The following is a 23,691-nucleotide window of genomic DNA, read 5'->3' as shown; positions in this document are numbered from 1 at the left end:
CGTGTGTGGAAATGGCCAATATATTTTCATCCACTTACAGCATCTTTGTGGATTTTGCAAAAAAGGAGCCACTTTATGAACAGAATGTTCAGTGGTTGCCGATTTATTGTGGGGGGGTCAGAGAACTGTGGTTCTTGAAAGCTTATGCTACAATAAAGCTGGTTAGTCTTAAAGGTGCTACTGGACTCTTATTATTTTGCGACTACAGACTAACACAGCTAACTCCTCTGGGAGTTAATCCAGTTTTCTACCCTTATAGCAACTTCTGTTGCTGTAAGTTCCTAATATTCAGAATACAATATTGTGTTGCCATATGGTTGCGCAATCTGTATCTCTAGATAAGCTCTTAGAACAGGTACCAGGCTATAATTCCTGTGTTTTTTTTTCTTACAGAGAACTAGACCACCCCAACCTATGTAAATTCATTGGAGGCTGTATCGAGGTACCTAATATTGCCATAATAACTGAATACTGCCCCAAAGGAAGTTTGAGTGATGTACTTTTCAATGAAGACATCCCTTTAAATTGGGGCTTTAGGTGAGAAAAGATGATAAAGGTGGGATATATTGTCGAAGGCTTTCACGGCTGTGGAGAATGATGGTTGTTGTGGATTTTCCGGGCTCTATAGCCGTGGTCTTGGCATTGTAGTTCCTGACGTTTCACCAGCAGCTCGGAAAATCCACAACAACCATCGATAAAGGTGTGAGTTTGTACAGGCTGCCTTTCACCCTATGGTTCCTTCCACAGTACAGAAGGCCATGTACAGAAACTCAACCTATGTTGCAGCGGAGGTTTACTTGCTATCTAAAATACTGCCGTCTATTTCACGCTTCTTTTTTGTTATAAAGTTTAGCTAAAGAAATACATGGTACAACATTGCTACCTGGTGCATTTTTCTTGTCTGTAGAGCACAAGGGACGTAATGGGAGAGGCGGTCCCACAGGTATGCTGGTCCACCAACAGTTAGACACTATGCTTAAACCTTTAGTAAAAAGACACTGTGGTGTCCAATAACCATAATTTTTTGCGGAATAAGTTGCATATAGTAGCAACGGGTATATGGTTGAAAGCCATATCCCATTGCTTTAGCAAAACTGGCCACTCCAGATTGTTATTCCATTCATCTATAAGGGTCTGTGTACCATATTTATTAACTAACCCCAAATACTTATATACAAATATTGTAGGTTTCACTTTCTGTATTGATTGAATAAGAATCTCCAGAAGTGGGGGAGATTCTGAAGCACTCAAAGCTGCTGGATCATATTTGGACACCAACACATGCTGCAATTGTACATATTGCTATTCAGCAGAAGTTGACAAATCATATTTAGACCTCAGTTGGAAAAATGGCAAGAACTCATCATCATTACCTATCAATTGATCTAAAGTAAAAATGCTCTTATCTGTCCTTTTTCTCTTTTGTCAAATTTAAAAGGTGATCTCTTACCCTCACTCGTAGCAACTGGACAATTATTCAAGCTGGTGCCTGGTGCCCAAGGAATCCTGTAAGCTTGTTCAATCTGCAACTGATAATCAGCAGGAAGCTGCAGAACCTCCCAAAGATTTCTTATTGTATTGTAGGATTTCAGGAAAATTTCTCATTGTAATAGTTTATGCTACACCTCCAAGGGCTGTTATTCTCTTTAACAATCAGATCAAAATCAAGTGTTTATATTGTATGATAGAAAGAGAAGCTGTTGATTTTATGGTGATATTATATCAGCTGGTAAGTTTTGAAAAATAAAATCCAATTCATTGCTATTAATAACAAGCAAATGGGTGAGTCTGGGGCAGGTTATAGCTTACAAAATTCTCGTAAGGTCCAAAGCAGTAAAGGGAAAATGAAGGACAAAACACCATTAGTTTTTCTTTGTAGAAAAACCTCGTTGACTTTCAGATGGAAAGTTGTATATGCCATTTCACCAGATGGCATTTTCAAATTAATATGGGATTTTAATTACAGTGAAATGTCATAAAGTAGATAAGAGTACTGTGTTGTGATGCAGATTTTGTGAACAATATTGATATATTCAGATTCTCAAATGGAAAGGATATGGGCAGGAATTCCGTGCGACTTGTTTTAAAATTACTGTTGCAATCCTATGCAGGCTTACTTAGAAGTAAGTGTGCATAACGTTGCATTGGTGGTAACCTAAGACCCCAACGAGTCATTACAGAGTTGTGGCTATTGCTGAACCTTGTTTCTTTCTCATATCTTGTTGATTATATCTAGGTGGGGAAGGTGTGACTGGCCCGAAATCACCCAATGAGCTTCAGGTTTGAGTGGGATTTGAACCTGGATCTCCTCGGTCCTAGCTCAGCATTCTAACTATCACACCCTTATGGCTCAATGTTGAGCAACAGTCAAACATCGCAGAAGCCATTATTGTTTTTGTTTTGTCAAATGTTTAAAGTTTTAAAGTTCAGTAGGGAGTTAACCTCAACACCATTTCCCCACAGGTTTTCTTTTGCTACTGATGTTGCCCAGGGAATGGCCTATCTTCACCAGCACAGGATTTTTCACGGGCGGTTGAAGTCCAGTAACTGTGTCATTGATGACCGCTGGGTTTGTAAGATTTCAGGTAAGGAGCAAAGAAGACAATGCAGCTGGGAAAATAAGAAGGAATGTTGTTTTATATTCCTGTTCTCCTCCCCATGGCCCACCATGCAGATTATGATATGGATGTTGTACTCATCACTGGCTTATCTATTCATACTTTTTATTCTACTCTTACTACAAACAGCTCAGGGTGGTATACAGATTTCCCTGTCCTGTCCTGTTTCCTCACAACTACCAGGTGAAGTAGGCTTGGCCAGGGGTCTCCTTTGTGAAGCCTATGGGCACCATGGCACCTGCCAACACCTTTCTTTTAGAGGGTGGCTGTTGCCTGGTGGGGCTCTTTTGTAGCAGCGCTTTAGATGTGCTAATGATTGGTCATGCAGATTAAAATAACATTGTTTCTGTGTCAGATGCTACCATAGTGTTTGTTTTCTTTCACTCCTCTTCCCCAATGTATTTTTAATTACCTCTTATTTTTAATTACCTTAATTACCTCTCTTTTCTCTTGCACTTGATTTTCCTCTGTGTGTGTGACTCCACCTCCTATGGCAGCCATTTTGTTGTTATAGTAGTAGTTATGACAATGTTATCACAGTCCACCAATTGTATGGGCAGGAGTTTTTGGCCCCTTCCCAACTCAGATTTTATCCAAGAATCTAGGAGTTGGTGAGGTGTTGCCTTGGTATATGGCATGTTCCAAGCAGTGCGGCTGTTTGCAGCTGTCCAGTTGTTATCCTGTCTATGCCAATATAGCCTAGATGTTTAGTTAGTCCTTTAGTTAATCCATTCCAGAGACGCTGAACATCAAACCTTAGATCTTGATATTTTGTTATATTTCCTCAATTTGGGCCGTTTCCACACAGCTTATCTTGTTTCGGAAAACAGCGAAATCTCTCATGAAATCGCATGAGAAGACGCTGCTATTGCGCAAAATCGCATGAGAAGACGCTGTTATCACATGCGAAGACGAGATAACAGCGTCTTCTTGCGAGATTTCGCTGTTTTCCAGAACAAGGTAAATCGTGTGGAAACGGCCTTGGTTGTCACCTGCGATTGCCACATCAATTAGTTTGACCATCATACTTTCAACCACAGTAATATCCAGAGTACTATGTTCTAACTTCTTATCTGTTTGGATTTTGAAGTTCCACAACATCTTAACTTTCTCATTTTCAACAACTTTATCAGGCTTCTGTTCCCACCAATATTTCATGCATGGCAGCTTATACTTTTTTGCATAAATTCCAATGCAGCATTGCAGCTACTTTATTACAGTGATTTTAATAGTCAGCTTGTATGATCTTATTGCACCCGTGGGTGAAATGGTCAATTGTTTCGTCCACTTCATTACATAATTTACACTTGCTGTCATTTATGGTCCTTTCAGTTTTCACTTTCATGAAATTTATTCTTAATGCCTGTTCCTGTGCAGCTAATATAAGCCCTTCTGTCTCATTTTTAAATATCCCTTGCATTAGCCATTTCCAGTTGTTATTCTTGTCAACTTTACCCTCAGTATTCTTCGTGTATTGGCCATGTTCCAGGTGGGGGGAGATTGAGGCTGAGAGCTAGTCGGTTGCATTTTGATTAACAAATGTTGAGGTCAAATTCATTTCAGCACTATCATTTATTTAGAGCATTTTAGCTTGTCTTCATACTCAAGGTGGGTTACACTGATAATAAAGACAATATGCAATTAAAATAATTAAAATAAGAAATAGATGATCAAAAATTAAGTGTCAGTATCAAAAATGTATTGAGAATGTGCCACTTTACATCTCTGTTGGCACTGCCTTCAAAATAATGCAGAGATAATATCTGATTATTTGGTTCATTTCCTCCTCTTCATGGCAGATTATGGTTTACGGTCATACCAAAAACGGGATTCATTGGCGGATTTCAGTTCTCCTCACCAGCACTTTGCACAGATCTATCTAGCTCCAGAGGCTCACTTGGTGCCAAATTTTGAGCCAACTCCAGTTGCTGATGTCTACAGGTGATGTAACCACTATCTCCTGAAAGCTGATCTTTGCAATTTCAGCAGTTACTTTATGACACCATCTAGGAATGACAAATCATAGATCGTAGCAGGCAAATTTAGCAAGTATAAGTACATGACAAATTAGAACCTCTATTCAGTGGTCTGTGTCACTGGCAGGGGTCATTTCGTAGAAAAAGAGCTGGAGGAACTCATTAGCATAACTCATTAGCATATGCCATGCCCCTTGCCATCACCGGAAGTGTGTCATTAGCATAACTGATTTGCATAGGCCACACCCCCTGACATCACCTATCCTGGCTGTTTTGGACACAATCCTGGCCATTCCGGGCTGAAATTGGGCCCCAAATGGCAAAAAGGGCCTGACCGAAAGGGGGCCCCAAATGGTCAGGATTGGGCCACTGCTGAGCAGGAGCATGATCCACCACCCATCAGAGGCCTGATCCGGGCCGTTTCAGCCCCAATCCAGGCTGAAATGGGCCCAAAATGGGTGTCAGGTGGGCGGGGCCATCTGTCATGTGACCTCTTTGGGGAACTGCCAGAACTGGGTTCCTGCGTGTTCCCCCTCAAAATGAGCCCTGGTCACTGGTATATATACTTTTTGTAAATAAATTTTAAATAAATAGGAACCTTTTTAAAGTATTTGTCAGAAAGTATTTGACTGTGTGAAAATGGGTAGTATTGATAGGTCAAGCCCTGTGATGTTGGATTCTTCTTGCCAAAAGCTAATTTGTTCTCATGAGCAGAATAGTTAGCTGAAGAACTCTCTTCTCAATTCCTGCCCTCTGTGCCCCCCTCCCCTCAGTTGTGTGGGATGGCAAACTGGGAGAGAGAGAGAGAGAGAGAGAGAGCTTTTCAGTAGTGGCACCTCACCTATGAAAGGCCCTCCTCCTTGAAGCTCAGCTGGCACCTACCTTACTGTCCTTGAGGGGACAAGCCAAAACATTTATTTTAACCAGAGCTTTTAACTGGGGGGATTCATCTTTTAAGCTGTTTGTATGGCCTGCTTTTATCCCGAGGACTATTTTTATATCCTTTTTGGTAGCTGAAAGTTGTTTTATGCTGTTTTAATGCCCCTGGCTTGTTTTTTATAACTTGTTTTTATTATTGATAATTCTTACATTGTTTTAATACTTTTATTATATTATTTTTAACCTTGTGAGCTATCTTGAGAAGGTTTCCAGAGAGGCAATATAAACATTTATAAATAAATAAATAAGAAGCAACACACTGGCCCATTTTTGAAGGTTTAGAAAAGGTAGGATATAACATATGTTAGCCACATTATTAAGCAGTGTGCTTAATAATGAATGGGTCATTTACCAAAAGGTTGATACAGTTATGAGAGATGTAACATAGGGATGGATCTATTCAGTTGGATACCAGAATAACTGAAATAGACAAAGTCATAATTCACTGTGATAAATCACTGATCTTCACTTGTCAAATCCACAACTAGGCTAATCCCAATGCAAGCAAATTTGCTATCTTTTTCTTTCATAGATATATTTGCAATGTATTATTTCTTCAACAATGACTTGTCTCCACTTTTTGTAGCTACGCCATCATTTTATTAGAAATTGCAACAAGAACTGACCCTACAGTGGTAAGAGTTACGGGGATTGACCCTCAATTTATTTTGATCTTTCTCCTGTTGAAGGACACCTTCTGTTAGGTCACTAGGCTGTTTCACACAATCATTGAGATCCTGGAGGCTGCTTTCTCCTTAGCCTGTCGTGGTTTACTGTGCTGTGTAGGTGGGCTTTTTTAATTATGAAGAGATGGTACCACTTGGTGGTGGAAGGGTTTGAAGAGTTTCTTCTGCATGCTGGAGAAAAACGTGGTCTGAGTAGAGATGTGATTTATACCACAATATAAGCAGTGTTCAAATAACAAGGGTTTATAACTGAAGGCCCTAAGCCTTCCAGGCTGAATCTGGGCCAATAATATGAATTTATCTTCAGTGGAATTATGAAGATAGTTGTGCCCTTTGAAGTGTTGGGGGCATGGATGAAACCAGTAAGAGCCTGCTTAAGGATAAGTTTCATCAGGTCTATAAAGACAGATACAGGCAGATTCTTGCCTGTTCTGAAAATGCCCCAGTGCTAGCAGCTACACTACAAACATTGTAGCTGACCTTCCAGAAGCATAGTGCATCTTCCAGTCGAGTCTGGTTAGATGGTTTCGTTGACTCCTGGCCATACCAGAACAGGTTTTCCCATAACACCATAGAACAGTGCTTCGCATAACCTGATCAGACCCATGCAGTCTTTGTTGGCAGAGTATCTACACAACAATAGTCACACAAACTGATTAAAGAGTAAAGAAAGTTTATTTAGAAATTAACATACCTGATAGTGAAGAGGAGAGGTAGAGATAGTGGCCATTTCCACACACATTGAATAATGCACTTTTAATGCACTTTCGCAATCCTTTAGAAGTGGATTTTTTGTTCCACACATGGAAAATCAGTTTCAAATGTTCACTAAAGAGTATTGAAAGTGGATTATCCAACGTGTGTGGAAGCAGCCCTGATCTAGCTGACATAAAGAGAGAGTTCTAAGAAGATGCCCTGAGAGTAACAATCCGGAGACAAAACAAAGAAATGACACTCAATAGAAAGAGAGGCACTGACCTCATGTTCCTAACTGACTCCCTTACTACCCCCTTAGGGTCTTCTTCTCTTTCCCTTTGTACACCAGACATTGCTTCGTCTGACAATCTTGTCCCCTGCCCTCATGCCTTTTCATGTGCTGAAACAGTCCCCCCACGATTGTTTTGGCACTTGAAAGATGAGGGGGACACAAGATCTCATGGTGCCACTGTGCTACGGGCCCAATCAGGACTTTTTTTAAATGGCTAAATTCTCCTTTAAAATGGCATTGCTGGTCATGCTTTGGACTTGTATTTTGGGCCTGTGTGAAGGCAAAGTCTGACTACAGAAGATTTTTACATGAGAGCGGGACCACAAGTGACGCCTGACACAGGTTGGACACTAGTCAGCTTCCCTCAAGTTTTGATGGGAAATGTAGGCGTCCTGGTCTTGCAGCTTGGCTCTCCGACTGCTGTCCAATGGACTTTTCAACTGTCACTTGTCCAACATTCCGCCAAGCTGCCTACATTTCCCATCAAAACTTGAGGGAAGCTGGCAAGTGTCCAACCTGTGTCAGGCGTCACTTGTGGTCCCGCTCTCATGTATTACATGATTAATCATGGATTACACAGTATGAGATTAGTACAATCAGTATCAAGGACATTTCCATACAGCACCAAGGATATTTCCACAAACAATTCCATAGGGTAAATAAATACAAGTTTACAACGACATTGCATTAGCAAAGATCCAATACAGAGGCTGAATCGACACTTACCAGCATAGTGCTAAACAGTCAGGATGATAGCGTCTTCCTGGCGCATTTTATGATGTCATCGTGGCCACGATGCTGCTCTCATGGCGCGATGATGTCATAAAACGCACCAGGAAGACACTATCTTTCCAACTGTTTAGCACTATGCCGGTAAGTGTGGATTCAGCCAGCGTTGAAGAAATGCTGAAACAGAACATGATCAATTCTAGGATGGACATTAGACAACATGAAGCACAGGTAGTACATAGGAGTACATATTTAAAGCAACAGATAATATGTAAGGCAACATAGTGGTGAAGTCTAAGGTCCCTAGTTCTGATTTAGGCTTCCTTGTTGTTTCCAATGAAAAACTGGAATGTGCCCCTACCGTAAATTTCAAACAAAGCTGTTGATGAGAGAAAGGGTGAATTATTAAATGTATTCTTCCCAGCCATGAGGGGTCTGATTTGAAAAGTGATATATTTAAAAGAGACATCTGTTCTTATGTATTATTCCATGTGTCTAAACTCTTTAAAAAACTGTGTGTTCCAAAAGGATGATACACATTCAGAAGAATATCCCCGGTGTCTCCCTTTGGCAGAATTAATATCGGAAAGATCTCAGAATGCCTGTCCATGCCCTATGGAATACGTTGAGGTAATTCCAGTGTTGATCATTTTTCACCCCCTTTTTAATGAGTGAATAATTTTCCTGAAATAAAATGTTTAGGCACATACAGGTTAGATTTACAAGGTGAACAGAAAAATAAATACCATTTGGTCTGCCCCTGTGGTAACAACTGATTTGTTTGGAGTAAACAGCAGGTAAAGTATATGTTCAGACTGTAACAACAACGACTCTTCTAGACAGATTAGTGTCCCACAATATAGCTGGGGAGCTGGGTCTAAGAGGAGTGGTTTACCCAAGGCCACCGACTGAGCTCAGGGCAGTAGTGGGATTCAAACCAGCAGTGTGTTGATTTGCAGACCAACCATGTATCTATTGAGTGCTCGTTCTACCTACAAGGGAAGTTCCAGGCACACTAAGGTCCCAAGTTTCTAGTCCTGAGTCAGGAAAATGGTCCTCCTCCTGTCCTCCCCCTCGCAAAGAACTCAAAGTTCAGATTGGTTCTCTGCAGTTCAACCAGTAGAGGTCAGAGTATAATTGGTTAAGTCTTTTAAGTCTTTAACGTGACCTTTTTTTTAATGCTTCCTCTGCTCTGCAGATTTCTAATTCCTGGCAATATAGTGCGGATTCCCAATAGTTGCCCCTTAAAACCTTAAGGGTGAGAGTCAAGGTTTAAACTTTTAAATAAATAAATTATATGGATGGGGGTTGGGGGGGGGTATACGGTCCTCTTTTAATCTAGAATCATGGAACCTGGTGGGAATTTACTGGAAGAGGAAAAATAATATCACAAAACCAAGTTGGCTAGATATATATGTTTGACTACAATAACCATTGTGATAGATAAAGATGGGTAGCCATGTCTGTAGCAGTGGAAAAGAGCAAGAGTCCAGTAACACCATTAACAAAATTTGTGGTAGAGTATGAGCTTTTGTGAGTCACAGCTCACTTTGGACAGTTCTCAAGAAGTGAGCTGTGACTCATGAAAACTCATGCTCGATCACAAATTTTGTTAGTCTTATAGGTGTTACTGGACTGTTGCTCTTTTCCACATACCATTGTGTACCTCAGCCTTAGACTGAAAAATTGGAAGGCTATGGATTCTATGGGCTCATTTATTTGGCCCATTTTTGTTTGATGCCTTATGCACCTCTCTGATATTATTTGTCCATTTGGTGTCTCTCCCCCCCCCCCCCACCCATCACCATTGAAAGAAGAGTTCTGATTGGAAATAAGAGCCTCTGAAAATGCTTACCTAATTGCACATCATTAGTTTTGCACAATTGTTAAACCACTAAAGCAACCAATTGCCAACTTCCTGCCTGTGCATCTCTCCTCCTCTCTCTCCTCCCACAACTGTACTAGGTACACGTTCTGGCTAAAACCATCTTGTTCTGTGAGATTAAAGCAGTATCTTCCTGTCCATTAAAGCTAGAATCCATTGTGAAGTCTTGTGGGATCTCCTCACAGCACAGGGGCTGAGCCTTGATAATCTATTTTGCATTTTTCGCTCTGGGTGATCCTAATTGCTAAAGTAGAATGATCTATAATTACACGGTGTAGCAGAGATGACTTGGGTTTCTGATCATATGTGTATAGTTGGAGTGGCCAATGGCAGGTTGGGTTATTCCTGACTATTTGTAGGTGGGTGGGCTGGAGAGGGCAGGGTATGGGGAAATGAGGGACCTTGGTAAAGTATAATGCTATAGAGTCCACTTTCCAAAGAAGCCATTTCCCCTAGAGGGACTGATCTCTGTAGTTTGGAGGTCTCTGTCCTTTGGAGTTGTAATTCTGGGAGATCTCCAGGGGCCCCTTGGAGTTTGGCAACCCTTGTGTATAGATAGAATGTAGGCGCTGATTGGAGAAACTCCGCAGGATGCCCAAAACAAAATGAGAGTACTGCAGTGCACCCATGGACGGACTGAGCTCTGCCAAGGAGCCGGGGGTGGGGGAGGAAGAAAGGAGGGGAAGAGAAGAATCATCTTGCAGGGAGAAGGTCTAGGGCGGGTGGAGGGAAGACAGATGTAAACATCTGCATGGGAATCGGACCTGGCACGTTCTCACACTAAGGAAAAAGTTGTGAGAAATCACCGTCCATTAAACCTGGGCAAACCATAGTGTTGAGATTGCCACTGAAGGTATTGAATGCTGTGCATATATCAGAAAAACATCTGACACGATATAGGGGGGCAAATAGCCTGTGTGTAAAAGGTCTTTATCTTTTCACCAGACCACTCATCTTTTTTTTTACTGTAAAGTTAGCAATTTTCCAGGCGATTCTGGTGGACCCTTTCCTATCCTAGGACAGATAATCTGCATATCCTCTGTTTTGATTCTGGTTGTGCGGATTTTATTGCAGTGATCCCACACTTCAGAGCATAAGCAGAGCATGAATTAGGAATTTATCTAAGAGAATGAAGAGACTTATCAAGACTGCCTGTGGACTGAAAAGTCATTTTACCACAGAGATGGGTATTATCGTTTGCTATTTTCTGTAAAACAAGCTCTCCTCAAAGGAACAAGAGCAAAAGCCAGAACGACACTTGGCAACACTGTTGATTGTGGTTCTTCTGTGAGTTGGCAGGGAACAATTCATATCGAGGGCAGCACAAAATAGTGTATAGCTTTAATAACCTTAAAAATCATACTATTCTGACAAACTGAAATTTCAGCTTGTCTCACACAAATGAGACCTCGGTAAATGATGTTTTTAATATGCAGTCGCTGAAGGTTTATGACTTCCTGTAGTTATAAACAGTCAGCTCCATGATAATATTTAATAGCAGTGACTCTTCAGTTTTTGCACTTGAAAAGTAACTGTCAGGAGTCAAAATATATGTTTGGGAGGGATTCTGTAATTGTTTGCCCCAAATAATTCAGGGCTAATCCTTACTAGTTTGGCAGCCTGGCAAAGAACAGACATAGAGCAGACCAACCCAGCCTCTCCCTCATCCTGGCTTCTGCAAGGGAATGAGGTGGTAGATACCTGACCTGGTCGAATGGACAGTTCCATTTCACCCTGCAGAAGGAAGATCTCATTTTGGAAAACTTCCCTGTGTTAAAACTCCTGCAAACAGAAAACCAATATAGCAAGCAAAGAGAAGAGGTAGAACCTTTCCTCTCTAATTTTCTAATTATTTCTAAGTTTGCCATTTAACTATTGGTATGGAATTTTTTAATTTGATGGAACATTGAGATTCACCAGCTTCAGTAAGAAGTGGTAAAGTCCGTCATAACCCTTTATTTCTATTCCACATGTGACCCAGGCATTAGATTACTCTAGATATTACTGCCTTGAAAGTTCAGTGTAACTTACTAACCACCTGAAAGTGTTTAAACCTTCTTTTCCCCAAATTAAGATAATGCCTTTTGGGAAGCAAAATGAATGAAACAGTACGTGTTTTATGTGGCATTTCTCTATCAGCCTAAAAAATGCCTTATGTCAATGAAACTGTAAATTACTGGTTTAAACTAAACTAAACCATGATTTATTTTTAATCTGAAATAAGAATTATAAGTCTGAGGACCGCGTCTCTCTACACAAGACTTCTGACACATGTTCTTCACGTGTCAGGAGCAGAGATGGGCACAAACTGAGAAAAAATCCGAACCATGCAGTTTGTGGTTCGTCAAATTTCACGAACCACGAACTTTCACGAACCTGCCCCTGGTCCGTGAACCGGTTCATTTGGTTCATGAAAACATCACATCCAGGTCAATTCACTTCTGGGTCAGCAGAAGGTCACTTCCAGACCAGCAGAAGTTCACTTCCGGATCAGCAGAAGGTCTGCAGGAAGTCCGTCCCCTGTTGCCTAGGAAACTGATTGATTGGCACCAGGCTGTCTGCAGTGACAAACCAAAAAATGAACCAAACGAACTAGCCTAAAAGTTCGTGGCGTCTCATCAGAAATGGGATCTGACGAACCGTGGTTCATGGTTCATGAACCGGCCTGGTTTGTGCTTAATTTGGGTTCGTATTTCGGTTCGTGCCCATCTCTAGTCAGGAGATGCAATATTAGCCAGATAGTGTAGTTTTAAAAGACAGAGCTGGCAGAGATCACTCCAGAGGGGATGGATTCTCTCACAGCCCTCTGCCAATTCTTTTATGCCAAACTGTCTCCCTTTCTGGAGTTTTTGCCTTGCCAAGGCTCTGTTAATTCAAAGTTTTAAGCAGCGAGGGCGGCAGGGTGAAAGTTCCAAAAGGGGAGACAGTTCTGTAGGTATGCCAGACTGAGGCTGTGAAGAGCTTTGTATGTGACAACCAATACCTTGAACTGAGCACGGTAACTGATAGGTAGCCACTGGAGTGACTGCAGGATGGGAGTGATGTTCATACTCATGCTCACTCCTGATAACATTCGAGCCACAGTGTTTTGCACCAACTGGAGTCTCCTAGTTAACTTAGATGGGAGACCTATATATAGTGCATTACAGTAGTCAAGGCCTGATGTTACCATAGCATGGATCCAGAGGGCCAAGTCGGCCATGTCGAGGCAAGAAGCCATCTTCCAGGCTAGAGTGAGGTTGTAGAAAGCATTTCTTGTGGCTGCCTTAACTTGTTTTTCTAGTAGTAGCACTGGATCCAGTATAACCCCTAGGCTCTTAACCAAGTCTGCAAGAGTAAGATGAACTCCATTGAAAGTGAGAAGTACAACATCCTTCAAGATCTCTTCCTTCCCAACAAGCATCATTTCTGTCTTATCCAGGTTTAAATTCAATTTGTTCATTTTTAGCCATTTGACCACAGCTGTCAGACAGTGACCCAAGATTTCTACTGCATCCTCTGGGGACTTGGATAGTGAAATATAGAGTTGGGGGTCATCTGCATATTGGTGACGTCCAACTACATAGCTGTGAATGAGTTCTCCTAAAGACTTTACATAGAGGTTGAATAACATGGAAGATAAGATTGTACCCTGTGGAACCCCGCAAGATAGTTCCCATTCTGGAGATAGCTGATCTCCGACTGCAACCCTTCAAGTCCCTTCCATGAGAAACGATTTAAACCAGGCCAAGGCACATCCTTGGAAGACTTGCCGTGTTCTGTTGTTTTTCTTCTTTCAGCTGATCAAGAGGTGTAAAAAAAGCAACCCAGCACAAAGGCTGACTTTTGAGCAAGTTAAGAAGTTGTTGTATAAGATGAATCCGAACAAAGTGAGCCCAGTGGACATGATGATGACGTTGGTAAGAATCATGCAATGAAACATCTACGAAGTCCACAGGATGGCTTTGGGGTAGGCCTGAAACATGTGAAAAACATTCTGTTGGAATATGAAGACAAGGACCAGGGCTTTTTTCTGGGAAAAGAGGTGGTGGAACTCAGTGGGTTACCCTCAGAGAAAATGGTCACATGGCTGGTGGCCCCACCCCCTAATCTCCAGACAGAGGGGAGTTTAGATTGCCCTCCACGCTGCTGAGTGGCGCAGAGGGCAATCTCAATTCCCCTCTGTCTGGAGATCAGGGGGTGAGGCCACCACCCATGTGACCATTTTCAAGAGGTTCCGGAACTCCATTCCCCCACGTTCCCCCTGAAAAAAAGCCCTGACAAGGACTGTGAAGAAACTGGATATAGGACATGCTTTCATGGTAATAGTAAAATGGCTGGCCTTAAGGCCATCAAAACAGCAAAATCAGGGTATCTATAGACAAGCTTGGATTCCACAGATACGCATGGTTAGGGCATCTGCTTTGTATGTAGAAGGTGCCACGCTCAGTCCCCGGCATCTCTAATTGAAAAGATCTCAGATAGAGCTTAAGACCCTGGAGAGCTTCTATATATGCCATTATAATATGGTATTATGCTCCTGGACGTAATTAGATTTGTCCACGAAGACAACTGCTCTTCCTTTGTCAGCTTCTTTAATCATTATGTCTGGAATGTTTCTGAGGCTGTTTATGGTCATTCTTTCAGCATGGGTGAGGTTGTATTGTGAGAGAAAGCGTTCTGTGCAGAGATCTAACGTGGCATTGCACCCATTGGGATCCAGGTGTACTCTTTCGTCATATAGTGTTGGGTGGGTGGTAATTTGTGGTCAATGTGGAGGACTGCAGAGATGGCAGTTGGTCAGCAATGGATTGTGAATCGTTGTGTTGTGAAGATGCTGCCTGTCTATCCAAGTTCTTTTCTGAGTATCGATGAAAGTATTCCTTCAGAAACAGACAGTGAAAAAAGACTTCCAAGGCGTTTTCCTCATGGGTTTTTATGGGTATTCGATCCACAAGGATTGGATCTGCTTTGGGTCTCTATAATTCTGCAAGTCGAACAGAAGTGGTGTCTATTTTTTTGTGCTGCAGGCTGTCCGGGGAAAGAGGACATGTCAGTTGATTGGCTGAGGAAACTTACAGGGTTGTTTTTTAAAAGCACCAACACTGCAACTTTGTTGTTTTTTAAAAAATATTTAAAAGGCAAAAAAATGGACTAAAAAAGTACACAAAATACAGAGACTCCTGTACAAAATGCCATTCTACATACCTTGTGTTGGTCAGACGACAATTTACTTCTTACTGCCAAGGTTAGCTTACATACACAACAAAGAATAAACAGTGACGACAGTTCTGTGTGTTGGTTGGCTAAGGTGTTTTGGAGGGAAACATTAAAATATTAGGGATTCAAGGCTCTCTGCGGGGGTTTTTTTGGTAGCCATATTGTAGCATTCCCCCCCCCCCACATCAGTTACAAGGGTTTGACCATGCATGCAGAACTCTGGAGATAAATCAATGCCGTATGGGTCCAGAACCGACAAAAAAGCCCCATGCAGAAAAGACCCAAGCCACCACAGAACTGTATCATCTGCATAGACTTAGTGGGGCAGAAGGATAGTCCTTGTGAAAGAACAGATTTCTCTGCCGGACTGACAGTGTGCTGTGAAAGGCTGAGAGTAGAAATGGGTACAAACTGGGGGGGAAAACGAACCGTGTGGTTCGTGGTTTGTTCAGTTTCACGGAACATGAACCACGAACTTTTCCGAACTTGAGCCAGTTCATGAACAGTTAGTGGTTTGAGGGAGCCCAGAATGGGCCCCTTCATGGTCACAGCTAAACTAAACAAGATGAATTACAAAAGGCCATGCAAGTGTCTAGAATCATGTCTGTTCCTTCCCGCCTGTGTCCATTTTACTCCTGATGAACATGTGTCCTGTAGCCCCAGTCCGTACACGTGTTGAGTAACTGGTGTAGTCACAGTTGCGAGTATCCATAGTCATAATCAGCGAGTCACCATTGCAGAGCATCAATTTTGAGCGGCTTCTGCTTCCCTCTCCCCTCTTTCTGCCCTTGGATCCAGCTTATACTCAAACTCTTTTGCTTTTAATTTGGATAGGGGTGGCATTTTGCAAGCAAAATCCACCAAATTTGCAGGGGAGCTAGTCCTCACTGTCCTCTAAAGACCCCCCCCCCCCAAGTTTCAGAGAGATTGAACCCTGGGAAAGGCATGATCCATGGGTCCCCCCCTTCCTGTCATTTTCTCTTCACAGTAGTAAAAACTGGAGTGTCGGCTGGCAGCTACTTTGAGGGGCTATAAACTGACCTTTCCAATGTCCAATACCCACCAAATTTGCAGGGGAGCTAGTCCTCACTGTCCTCTAAAGATCCCCCAAGTTTCAGAGAGATTGAACCGCAGGAAAGGCATGATCCATGGGTCCCCCCTTCCTGAAATTTTCTCTTCACAGTAGTAAATACTGGACTGTCTGCTGGCAGCTACTTTGAGGGGATGGCCCTTTTCCTGGCTGGATGGGCCAGAATGGGAGCTCTCTAGTTGGCAGGGACAGCTGCCAATCAAGCGTGGAGGCCTCAGATTGGGGGCAACCAAAAGACTGCCACCATTGCCTGGGCAATGGATTGAATGTCACCAAAATGTCTTGCTTCCCAAACTGGCAATGGAACGGTAGGGAAAAGTCATTTGTTTTGTAAAAACACAGCCCCATGGAACGTGTGTTTCTTTGACTATGAACCAGCCGTTCTGTCCAGAATTTTGTTCCGTGGTTCGTTTTGTGCCCATCTCTAGTTGAGAGCATGATTGGAGTTGTTGTTCCTTTGGCCTGCAGCATGCACAAGGCTAGACAGTTCCTTGTCTTTCTGTTTCTTCGAGGAAATTAGTTGTGAGTTGTAGGTGGCTTGCTTACTTTTGCAAAAATCCTAGTAACTGGGCTGATTCCTTATGGAATCATTGATTGGTTTCTGCTTGCAGTAGGAGACACGGATGAGATATTTAAGCAATTTCTTGGAGAAAGCATGGCCCAAACCTACTTTATAATTTTGTGCTTTAGTGTGCTGTGTTGAGATCCAGTGTGGTGTGTTAAGAGTATCCGATTAGGATCTGAGAGATCTGGAGTCAATTCCCCGCTGTACCATGAAACTTGGGAGTGTAACGGTTCATCCGTTATTGTTAAGCGAATGCTTTCAAACATATTGAAAGTGGTTTGGTTTCATAACGACTAGACGTACTTCTGTTGTGCTGCTAAAATCATAGCAGTGCAAAAGTTTTGTACAAGCTTTTCTTCAGAATTCTGTCAGCAATGTTGAGGCGGAGGCTTCGTACCTGATTATCTCTCCCAGACCAGCCTCAGTGGGGTCCTCAAAGATATATTTGTTTGACTGCGTAGATGGAGAAATACAGCAAACATCTGGAAGTATTAGTATCGGAAAGGACACAGGACTTAGTGCATGAAAAGCAGAAGACGGATCGCTTGTTATACAGTAAGTGACCGATATCAGTGGGAATGTTGGGTAGTATATTGGGAGGCTACTGATATGAGATCTGGCTTAAAGGAGATTTTAGTATGCATTAGTGGGTCTCCAGCTTTGTCATGATGAGTGTTTCTGTATCCATTCTGTTGTCCTTTGAAGTTACTATCCCCCATGGTTTCTATTGTGGCAGGATGCGTGAAAGAATCATTATTGAATGTCTAATAGTCAGAAATGAAATTTTGTTTAGAAAAAAAAGGGGGGTGGAAAGAAATGCAGCATATATTTTAAATAAATAAATACCTATGGACATTTAAGAGAGTGCCTTGCAAACCGTTCAGAGTTTTTGTCAAGTTTCCATGTTGGCTACTTGCTCTACTAAAAAGGCTAGCTGCAAATAGTGCAAATGTAAACTCAAAGCATGCTGCCTCTTCTATACATGGTAGAAACATGAGCAATAGATCATGATGGTAAAGGCTGGAGGGAAAATATGAGAGATTATAAGATATTTTAGAAAGAAATATTGTAAGATATTATATAAACAGATATGAATATGTGAAGCTGGTATTCACTCACTTTGACATGTCTGTATTCTGGACTGTTTTCACACTGCTTACCAGCTACGGAACATCGCGCCGAGCTCCTGGAATGACAACGTCTTCCTGGCACAATTTCACACGAGAACTCCCGTTCTTGCACAAAATCGCACCAGGAAGACGCTGCCATTCCGGGAGCTTGGCGCGATGTTCCATGGCTGGTAAGCAATGTGAAAAAGGCCCAGGGTAGAACTAATGAGGCTTCCACATACATTGGACAATGTACTTTCGATGCACTTGTGTGAAACAGGAAAACCCTCTTGCAAATGAACACTGAGAGCCAAGCTAGAAGTGATGCCCGACACAGGTTGGACACTTGTCAGCTTACCTCATGTTTTGATGGGAAATGTAGGCGTCCTGGTTTTACAGCTTGGCTCTCCATTACAGCTGCAAGACTAGGATGCCTACATTTCCCATCAAAACTTGAGGGAAGCTGACAAGTGTCCAACCTGTGTCAGGCGTCACTTGTAGCTTGGCTCTGAGGCCTTTTCTGCATGTGGGATTTTTGCTGCTTTTAGCCCCATACTTCTTTGGTTTTTTTTCTGAATTCCATATGATTAACTCCCCTCCAGATTTCAATATGGTATTTCAAAGATTCTCTTCTGAATTTTCTCCCCACGCAGAAAAAGTGCAGGCTGAAAAATCAGAAGAGAATCCTTAAAACACTACATTGAAATCTGAAGGGGGAGCTAATTGTTGGGAATTTGGAAGAAAGGTATGGAGCCAAAACCAGCAAAAATCCCCTGTGCCAAAAAGGCCTATAAATGTATTGAAAGTGCACTGAAAGTGCGTTACCCATTGTGTGTGAAAGCAGCACATGAGTCAGCCGGGAGCCTGAGCTGGTATTTGTATTACATGGGAGACTCCACATTAATAATACTTCATTGTTATCAATGAAGTATTTTTAAAAAAACTTGTTGTAATTAATTGTAGGTTTTGGCCACACATATTTATTTCATTGGGATGGGGGGCTGTGGCTCACTGGTAGAACATCTGCTTGGCATGCAGAAAGTCCCATGTTATTTATTAGTATTTATTTTATTCAATTTATACCCTGCCCTCCCCACAAATGGGCTCAGGGCGGCTAACAACATTAAAAAATACATTAAAATCACAAAAACATAAAATCAACAATCATTTTTAAAAAATCATTAAAATAGTCCAGGAGCAGGCTATTTAGACAAATATTGGGAGTCCGTATATGGGCATAGCAGACGGCCGAGGGCAGCACCAGAAGAAGTTGTGGTCTTAGATGGAAGAAGGAGGACACCTGCTGGCACTCAGCTGAAGGCCCAGTGGAACATCTGGTGGAAAACCCTCTTGCAAATGAACACTGAGGCCTTTTCCGCCGAAGGCCCAGTGGAACAAAAATTGAACATGTTCAGTCTTTGACCTCTCCAGCTAAACAGATGATGGAGCAGGTGATATGAAAGACCATTGCCCAAGACTCTGGACAATCAGTGTTGGTAACTGGGACTTTGATAGACCAATGGTCTGAGTCAGGAAAAGGCAGCAATGTTCTAACTCAGTAAGAACAGCTTCATGTGTTGCAAAAGCACTTAATGTATGAAACTTGGGTTCTAGTGGGCATTTTGTGGTGATGGTGATGGTGATGGTGATGGTGATGGTGATGGTGATGGTGATAGTGATGGTGATGACAACTTTGTTTATTATACATAATAGGCATGTTGCCAAAACAGGTAGCAGATGATTTAAGGCAAGGGAAGCCATCGCAAGCTCAGAGTTATCTCAATGCGACCATCTTTTTTAGGTAAGTGGGAGGGAATAAACCAGCAATACAAGCTGCTTAGGCTGTGAACAGATGAAGAGTTTTTTCAGAGGTGTGGACATGGTTCTGTAGAGCTGCAAGAGCAATCTTTTTCAGCCTGTGGGCACCTTTGGAATTCTGACACAGGGTGGTGGGTGCAGCCACAAAATGGCTGCTGCAGGAGGCAGAGCCAGCCACAAAATGGCCGTCACAGGAGGTGGAGCCACAAACAGACACACACACAAGAAGCCCAAATGCAGGGGAAGAAGAAGGGTAATTTAGAAATATACACTAGGAAAGAGGAGTAAAAGGGAGAATAAAACTAACACTGTGGGTGCAGCGGCTGCTGAAACAACATTTTAATCTGCACAGCTAATCATATCTCCAGTGGCCAATCAGAAGCCCTGCTTGGCAAGAGCCCCACCTGGTTCCATCCACTTGGCAGGTGTCAGGAAAAGTGTTAGCGGGTGCCCTGATACCCCCAGATGCCACATTAGGACCCCCTGGCCCATGGTATATACATTCCTTTTTGTGGCCTTCCAAATATGATTTTGCAGACACACGGTATCACCCTGGCCGTTTTCACACGTCTTTAAAATAGCGTGCTATTCACAGAAGGCTGCCAGCTTCCTCGCATGATTTTTGGCGCCATCTGTTTCCAAAATGCCATGAAAGTGACATCATCATTGCCTGCCTCCATTTTGTAAATGGATGGTGTCAAAAATCACTCAAGGAAGTCAGCAGCCTTCATGAGTATCGCACTATTTTAAAGACATGTGAAAACAGCCTCTGTTTCTCCTGGAAAAGCTGAAATCAGCCTCTAGAAGTCTGACATGAAATAGGAGTGCAATACACAGGAGTACTTTTTGGAGTTACTCTCACAGATGCCCGTGATGAGAATTTTTTTCTGTGCTCATATCAGATACACTTATGAAAAAATGTTTGTTGTTTATCTATTCACTACACAAAAGAACATGTCCACATCCACATTTACCCTCTGAGTACTGGGGAGGGGGATTATACACGTTCCCTTAGGAGCCAAATTGAGTAGATCCAATGTGATCTAGTCCAATTCACCATTCCCTTGACCTGCTGCAATTAGAAACTGAAAAAATTGGACTAAAGTGTTTTCTTTTTTCCTCCCTGCCTCTGTATATTTATAAAGCTACTAATACTGAATGGAAGTTAACAGCACATGCGCAATAAGGGGGGAATTGCTCTCATTAGTCTACAGAAATAATTGTCTGTTAACAGCTTTACATTTAAAAAATTGATCCTTTTTCTGTTTGAGAGGGACCGTCATTTAAAATTGGTCTGAAATGCACGTTTCCACATCTACCGTGCAAGCTCATTAAAATTCTGCAGATTAATGTCTACTGATTTATGCTTACATCTGCTTGCCTACAGATGGTTATGAGGACAAGACGGACAGCACTGAGAGATTTATATGCCCAACAAATATAGATAAGAGGTTGTGGACTCCCCTTGTAAATGAAGTTTAATTGATTCGGTGCTCTTCTTGGCACCATCCAGCTCTTTTTTCTCCTGTCAACAAATGTGTATCAAAGAAATAAAAAAGAGAAAAAACTCATCAAGATCTCTGGGCAGATTCTCCAACTGAGAGCGGGACCACAAGTGACGCCTGACACAGGATGGACACTTGTCAGCTTCCCTCAAGTTTTGGCGGGAAATGTAGGCAGCTTGGCGGAATATTGGACAAGTGACAGTTGAAAAGTCCATTGGACAGCAGTCAGAGTCAAGCTGCAAGACCAGGATGCCTACATTTCCCATCAAAACTTGAGGGAAGCTGACTAGTGTCCAACCTGTGTCAGGCGTCACTTGTGGTCCCGCTCTGAGAGTCTGTAGGTCATTTCCCCCTCACTTCACTTAAGGTCTGCCATTGAAATGGATGGGAAAATCCTTCTTGGAGCCTCTCTAAACAAGATGAATTTCACGAGGACACTCAAGTGAAGAGAGGTGCAATGTTTAGAAGATAAGTTCTAAAAGACAGATTGGAAGGTGTTGTCAAGTTCCCTCTCTACAGAGCCTGCGAATATCACTCCTTGGGGGTTTGTTTATTTCTACTTTGGCTCCCAGAGGACTCCAATGGGCCTACAAAGCTCTGAGGCTGCTCAAACGAAGAGAGGCACAATGTAAACTGGGAAGAGGAGTTCTAAAAGACAGATCGGGAGGCTTATTAATTTCCCCTCTCTACAGAGCCTGTGAATATCACTCCTTAGGGGGTCTGTTTATTTCCACTTCTGCTCCCAGAAGGGTTGGTGAAACTGACAGAGCCTTTGGGGAGCCCAAGCAGAAATCAACAAACCCCCTGAGCAGGGATATTTGCAAGCTCTGTAGAGAGGAGAAATTGACAAAGCCCGGTTTACATGGCGCCTCTCTTCACTTGAGCATCCTTGTGAAATTCGTCTCGTTTAGAGAGACTCTTAGTGGGATTGCTTTGTAGGCCCATTGGAGTCCTTGCAGTTACAGAAGTCTGGCCTGCTCACCACAGGGCATATCCTGGAGCCAGGGCAAAATCTGGTAGTGAGGGGCAAAGCCTAGATAGACATTGAAGGGAGAGCAAGAGAACTTACAATTTAATAAAAACTTATCATTAGGAAGGAAAACACAATTTCATTTTCTGTTGCCGGGACATACTGGAACCAAAATAGCCTTTTAAAAAGCAAAACACGGTACTGTTCATTTCAGTCCCGTCAGTTAAAATTGGTTCTTGCCAATTAATCAGGTAAGGCTTTTGTGGGCTAACAGTGCAGTCCTATGCTGAGTTACTCCAGTCTAAACCTACTGCTGTCAACAGGTTTAGACTGGAGTAACTCTGAAGATCATTGCAAAATAATTAATCTACCAATTTAGCTGATTAAAGTTCACAGCTGCATTTTACAAGCATCAACTGCTGATTTGGTTCCCTTCTCTGTGCAACTGTGGACTATTTTAAATTAAAGCTAATATCCCAGGGTTCAATGTCATGTATTGTATCTTATTCTGCAAAACAAATTTCAGCTTCTATGGCACATTCTCAGCCATGCATATACCCTGGCATTAATATTCTAGCTGAAGCCACATTGAGTGCTATGTGTCCCTATAAAGTTATTTGCCATTTCGATGGTTCAAAAGAGTAAAATAATCAATATAGGAAATTGTTCAATTTTATTGGCAGGGGCGGGATTGCTCAACATATAGTTTCTGAAGTGTAAATAAATAATTCTTTAACCATTTCACCCCAGCTATATTGTGGGGATAATAACAACACTGACTTTAGATCAAGATGGGTAGCCGTGTTTAGCTGTAGCAGTAGAAAAGAACAAGAGTCCAGCAGCACCTAGAAGGCTAACAAAAATTGTGGTAGACTATGAACTTTCATGCGTCACAGCCCACGTCTTCAGATACAACTAGAATGTGAGTCCATCTCTAATCTGTCTAGAAGAGCGGTATATAAACTCAGTTGTGGTTGTTAAGTATTTTCTTTCTCGCCAGTGACATTGTGGGCTTCACCCAGCTTTCTAGCACTAGTACACCTTACCAAGTGGTTGACTTCCTAAACAAACTCTACACTGCCTTTGATGAAATCATAGACAACTACGACGTCTACAAGGTGGAAACGATAGGAGATGCTTGTGAGTGCTTAAGGACTTTGTTCTCAAGGAACGAAGACAGTAAAATACCATAGAAGCAGGGCAGGGTGGGGGTGGGGGTGGGGACATTGCTGGCTACATAACCTTTGTCCAGTGACTTTTCTAGGGTAGGCTATTACGTGTATGAGCTAGGAAATTCTCCTTCAGTTCTTACCAATCACAAACTCACTAGGTGGTGTAAGGTAAGCCACGATTCAGCTTAGCATACATCGAATAATGGGGTTTGATAAGTGGCCTCTCTTACAAGCCTCTTGTAAATCTTACTCAGATAATGGGCTGGATCCTGTGGAAATTTCTGCTGATGGAGGGGATCAAGCTCCTGTTAGCTCCTCTAAAGTCACACAGGCCTGCCTTTCCCACCCCTTCCAGGGCTGACTCTCCACATAGCTGTATTTTAACATTAAAACACGCCACTCCACAGATAGCTCCTCCGCTGCAACTCCCTACAAGTTAATA

The 23,691-nt window shown here is 42.3% G+C and overlaps 1 protein-coding gene across 1 annotated transcript in view; it reads left to right on the top strand.

Moving 5' to 3' along the window:
• LOC129335169 (atrial natriuretic peptide receptor 2-like) overlaps positions 1 to 23,691 on the top strand; it is a 69,636-nt gene that overhangs the window by 36,270 nt on the left and 9,675 nt on the right. Inside the window, exons 11-19 of the mRNA XM_054987612.1 lie at positions 394 to 537; positions 2,464 to 2,585; positions 4,418 to 4,559; positions 6,120 to 6,168; positions 8,465 to 8,566; positions 13,601 to 13,720; positions 17,137 to 17,230; positions 19,498 to 19,585; positions 23,078 to 23,217. Of these exons, the coding sequence (XP_054843587.1) occupies positions 394 to 537; positions 2,464 to 2,585; positions 4,418 to 4,559; positions 6,120 to 6,168; positions 8,465 to 8,566; positions 13,601 to 13,720; positions 17,137 to 17,230; positions 19,498 to 19,585; positions 23,078 to 23,217 (1,001 nt within the window). The remainder of the gene's footprint in view (positions 1 to 393; positions 538 to 2,463; positions 2,586 to 4,417; positions 4,560 to 6,119; positions 6,169 to 8,464; positions 8,567 to 13,600; positions 13,721 to 17,136; positions 17,231 to 19,497; positions 19,586 to 23,077; positions 23,218 to 23,691) is intronic.

This window comes from Eublepharis macularius, chromosome 8, assembly GCF_028583425.1.
Source record: "Eublepharis macularius isolate TG4126 chromosome 8, MPM_Emac_v1.0, whole genome shotgun sequence".
In the NCBI taxonomy this organism is placed as follows: Eukaryota; Metazoa; Chordata; class Lepidosauria; order Squamata; family Eublepharidae; genus Eublepharis; species Eublepharis macularius.
This window is presented reverse-complemented; position numbering and strand designations above follow the sequence as displayed.